The sequence below is a fragment of the Tachysurus vachellii genome, chromosome 3 (assembly GCF_030014155.1).
Source record: "Tachysurus vachellii isolate PV-2020 chromosome 3, HZAU_Pvac_v1, whole genome shotgun sequence".
Lineage (NCBI taxonomy): Eukaryota > Metazoa > Chordata > Actinopteri > Siluriformes > Bagridae > Tachysurus > Tachysurus vachellii.
In genome coordinates this window covers 31,628,862-31,633,861 of record NC_083462.1, presented here as the reverse complement: position 1 = coordinate 31,633,861, position 5,000 = coordinate 31,628,862, and the positions used below count along the sequence as shown (strand labels likewise).

The 5,000-nt window shown below is 45.5% G+C and overlaps 1 protein-coding gene across 5 annotated transcripts in view; it reads right to left on the bottom strand.

The window, feature by feature from the left end:
* Nucleotides 1-5,000, bottom strand: part of lnx1 (ligand of numb-protein X 1) — a 46,293-nt gene that overhangs the window by 34,788 nt on the left and 6,505 nt on the right. For 3 of the 5 annotated variants that reach the window (XM_060866782.1, XM_060866781.1, XM_060866783.1), the window contains one exon: nucleotides 3,941-5,000. This exon is cut by the window's right edge and continues 62 nt beyond it. In XM_060866782.1, coding sequence (XP_060722765.1) covers nucleotides 3,941-4,965 — 1,025 coding nt within the window. In that variant the 5' untranslated portion in view covers nucleotides 4,966-5,000. Of the gene's footprint in view, nucleotides 1-310; nucleotides 462-3,940 lie in introns of those variants that run through there. The other 2 variants (XM_060866784.1, XM_060866785.1) reach the window with 1 other exon arrangement.

Here is a 5,000-nt window from a genome sequence, read left to right as displayed (position 1 = left end):
CACACACACACACACACACACACACACACAATCAATACACAGTATGCAGAGATTCACATAGTGCACCGAGTTCAGTGTTTGTATGGATGATCAAGGTTTGTTGATCGGAGACGAGACACACACACACAACACACACAGACAGCATCACTAAGACATGATAGGGAAGAACTTGTCCTGAATACATCTGAGAGAGCTGTAGCCATAGGTGAGGTGGAGAATGCATACACACACACACACACACACACACACACACACACAGACTGCAGTGGGGTGGGATGGGATGGGACATTTATGTGTGTTTGATACTCACAGCTCTGAGTAGAGAATATGCAGGTTGCCCACATTGTCGGTGTAGTTGGCCGGACTGAGCCACGGCAGCACCAACAGCAGCAGAGCCTTCATAATGAACCCTCGCTCGCTCTAGCCTTCTTTTTTTCTTTCTCTCTCTGGGACAAGTACAGATTTCCACCACTCTCCCTCTCCCAGCCTGCTCAGACTGACCCACCACCCCCCACCCTCTCCCCCTCTCTCCTTCCGTCTCTTCCCTCGCTTCTTTTTTCTCTGCTCAGGTGCAATGATGTACCCTTTTCCCTTTCCTCTTTCTCCCTCTCCCCTTTTTTTTCTTCTCTGGTTCTCTTCTTCCTCTCTTTTTGCCCCTATTTCTCAGCCATCACTGTAGCAATGTGTGACAGCCCTGAGCCCGGAGTGAACCAGATGGAGAAGAAGGAAGCAAGAAGGAGAAGCAGAAGTAGCAGCGGCTGTGGTGGAGGAAAAGAAGAAAAGAGGGATGAGGTAAAAAATCAGGAGAGGTGGCAGAGCGTTAGGTCACAGCCAGCACGCTTCTTGGTTGCGATGGCTGTGTAATCTGGTCTGGCATCTTCCAAGAGTAAGAGGATTTGCACTTGTGCTTGCTGATTTGCCTCTGTCTGTCTGTCTGTGTGTGTATGTGTGTGTGTGTGTGTGTGTGTGTGTGTGTGTGAGAGAGAGAGAGAGAGAGAGAGAGATAATGTGTTGTATGTTTCTGTGCCAGAACAGCCTCTGACTTATACTGCAGCACGGTCCACAGAGAGAGAGAGAGCTGGAGCAAACCATCTCAGCCTATTAAAGGGGGTGACTCCACGCATGGGATGGTCCCATCTGTATTTCTGCTCAGCCTGTAGACTGGAACGTGTGTTTAAAGCCACCCCCCTGCCTTCAAACTGCCCCGATGCTTCAGTCAGCCCTTTTTGTTGCGTGTGATGGTGTGATGGTGTGTAAACAGGATGCACAGGAACAGGTTAGACTGTCGGAACCATTAAGTGCTTCATCCACCCACTAATCACAACACACACAACACACAACACACAACACACGGTCAGAGACCGAGATCAATAAATCTATATGCATTTTATACGGAGAACGGTTTTATGAATGGACAAAAGAAAAAAGATTTAAAAAAAAAAAAAAGAATAAATAAAAGAGGGAAAGGTAGTGCTACTGTTTTCTTCCATAGTTTATTTATTATTTATTTTTGTTGGATTTGTATCTGTTATTTACTGTTCAAAAACACATTAGGGTTGTTCCAATCTTTACATTTGCATTTGAAAAATTAAAATGAAAAAAAGGGAAAAAAACAAAAAACCTAAAAAACTTTTGGAGGCAATAATGGAGGCAAAAAAAAACAAACAAACAAACAAAATCACACAAAAAATTGTGCGCAGTAGGTTTTTGTTTTTCAGGGGCGGTTCTAGAGGCGGGGCCACAGGGGCCCTGGCCCCTGCTAAAATCTGATTGGCCCCTGATTGGCCCCGTTCCATCGATCGTCTATGAGAAAAGCAACTGGAGACTTTTTCACAACGATCACAGATGCAATTCCACCCCCAAACAATTGGCGGCACGCGAGCGTCTGAAAAAGGAATGACTGCTGAAATGTATCTGCACCGTACTGAATAAATTATTTTGTGTGCTTGAATGTACCCTGTACTTGGCCCCTGAATGCAACATGTGGCCCCTTAATGGCCCCTGTTACAGAAAAATCCTAGAACCGCCACTGTTTGTGTGTGTTTTAAAAAAAATCTAACCTTATCTACACTGAATTGCAGCGTACCTTCGACCAAAAGTAGAGCTAAAGCATAGAGGATGAGCTGATTTTGTTTTTGTTTTAGGATGTAAAGTCCATATTCGCATTGGTGGGTCCTTCAGACACAAGCTGAACCTTTTCATCCTTCACTCTGATCTCTTTGAGTCTTTGTGTGTATCTGTTTCATCCCTAAAGCCCAGGGTGCAGATAGAAGGCTATTTAGAGGCTTAGAAACGGAGAGAGACAGCTTAATAAGAGACAGATAAAACAACACGAACACACAGACACATTATATAATACAATAAGCAGGATCATTATCAACACATATTTCTCTGTGTTTAGATTCTCTTTTTCTTGTGTCGGCTATAAAAGTGCCTCCGGGTCTAACTGTGTGCAAGCAGACAGGGGCAGGGGCAGAGGCAGAAGTACATTAAGAACTAAACATCTATTACAGTTCATCACGTAATTGATGTACATATTATCCGTCTCATTTGTTCGTGTATGGGATTGTGTATGGCTTCAGCCAAGGACGCAATTTATTCAAACTCAGCTCCACAATGTGTATTTGTACATCAAGAAAATAAAGCAGCATTACAGCGAGGTTCACTTATTGTGTGATCTCACAGAATGTAACATTCCACTTTTAAACACATACACCAGCCATGATAATAAGCTTAAATTGCATCAAAATATCAGCTAGTAACACTCACTCATCTCCTACCGCTTATCCGAACTACCTCGGGTCACTGGGAGCCTGTGCCTATCTCAGGCGTCATCGGGCATCAAGACAGGATACACCCTGGACGGAGTGCCAACCCATCGCAGCGCACACACACACACACTCTCATTCACTCACGCAATTACACACTATGGACAATTTTTCCAGAGATGCCAATCAACCTACCATGCATGTCTTTGGACCGGGGGAGGAAACCGGAGTACCCGGAGGAAACCCCCGAGGCACTGGGAGAACATGCAAACTCCACACACACAAGGTGGAGGCGGGAATCGAACCCCCAACCCTGGAGGTGTGAGGCGAACGTGTTAACCACTAAGCCACCGTGCCCACCCAGCTAGTAACAATGAAGGCAAAATACCATGAAAAGAAATCTAAAGACAAGCAATTTGTAGTGAATTTAGATTTTGGGTAAATATTTTAACCCAAAGAAAAGCACACATAGAATGTGACTGATGATACGACGAGCAAGTCTCAACATGTTAAAAGCAATGGCGCAAAGCAGGCCTTAAAACGGAAGCGATGCAGACATGACATAACCATAACACACAGGTCCTGACACTAAGGAACGTGTTCTCATCACACTGTAGCTGCATGACAAACAAAACATGGAAATGCAAGAAGAAGCATTCTTACATATAGTATTTTTTCTAGCTTGCATCTCCACGGGTCCCTCTGCCGTGGCATCCGAATGCATTACCGGAACATGTTGAGGTACAACTTTGGACCCATGGATGATTAAGATGTACCCCACCACCACAGAGAAGGAGAAGAGAGAAACAGAATCAAAGTGACAACACGGCATAATTACAGAAAAGAAGAACTCTCTTCGAGCGAGGGATGAAGGGGAAGTAGAGAAGGATAGAAAGAGCATAAGCATGAAAAGGGATATGTTTGGATGGAGGAAGCCAATTATGTTTCCTTAAGTGGAATTTAAAAGCAGGGGAAAGTTTCCATTAGTGCATGAAATAAAAAAAAAAGCAATTAATTTTATACGGAGCCCTGGGGCAAGGCGCAAGCTAACAACACAAGCGCAACAAAGTGAGACCAGAAAGAGTCTATTAACTTTTAAACATGGTAATGAAGCAGTGATTTTTTTTTTTGAAGTATATTCTTTAGCTACTGGCTTGTTGGGTAACACTCACCTTCTCAGAATGTGTCCCTGCAGCTCTCCCCTCGACATGGTCTCAGAACAGTGCTCACTGAATGGGCAGGACACGGTGAGCTTGTCCAGCAGCTTGTGCACAAGAACGTTGGACTTGCGGCAGTTCTGCAGCAGGATGGGCACACGGTCCACTGGGCAGAAATCACTCTCCACTAGGAAGCTGGTTAGGCACTCCTGGCAGTAGGTATGTCCACATGGTGTGTCCAGTGGGGAGATTAGGGGCTGCAGGCAGATGTGGCATGTGAGCTCATCATCCACCTCTTCTTTGTAGTTGTACTCATGGTTTTCATCCAGCAAGTGACGCTGCCCGCAGACCTTACACAGATCCACATCAGGGGTGGAGGGTTCACAGTCCATGCCAATACTGAACATCATTGCAGTGGCACCAGTGGTTGGTGTTGCTGTGGCAATATTGCTTAGAAATTCCATCTCTTCATCAACTGGCATGGCTGAGGCACCACCAGCTGGCATGGTCGTTGCAGCGAAGGTTGGTGTTGCTGTGGTGCTATTGCTTGGTAATTCCATCTCTCCATCAACTGGCATGGCTGTGGCACCACCAGCTGGCATGGCTGCAGCAGCGATGGCTGGTGTTGCTGTGGCGTTACTTCTTGGAAATTCCATCTCTCCATCAACTGGCATGGCTGTGGCACTACCAGCTGGTATATCTATATCAGCAATGGTTGGTGTTGCTGTGGCACTATTGCTTAGTAATTCCATCTCTCCATCAGTTAGTATTTGTGTTGCACCACTGCTTGGCATCATTGTAGCCCCATCAAATAGGATCTGTGCCACTGTGGCTCCACTGATTGGCATTTCTGCAGAGTCACCATTTGGCATAAGTTTGGCACTTGTTTCTTCAATTACAGCATCACCAATTGCCATGGCTCCTCTTTCTTCTCTCCTCGCTTCTGTTGTGTTACTTATAGCCACGGTGATGGCCGCTTCCTCCTCATCTACTACGTCATCAACTCCTGTTTGCATGTAATCTGCCTCAACTGTTTCCATCACAGGGTTAAATACGTCAGTGATGCGGTGAGTGA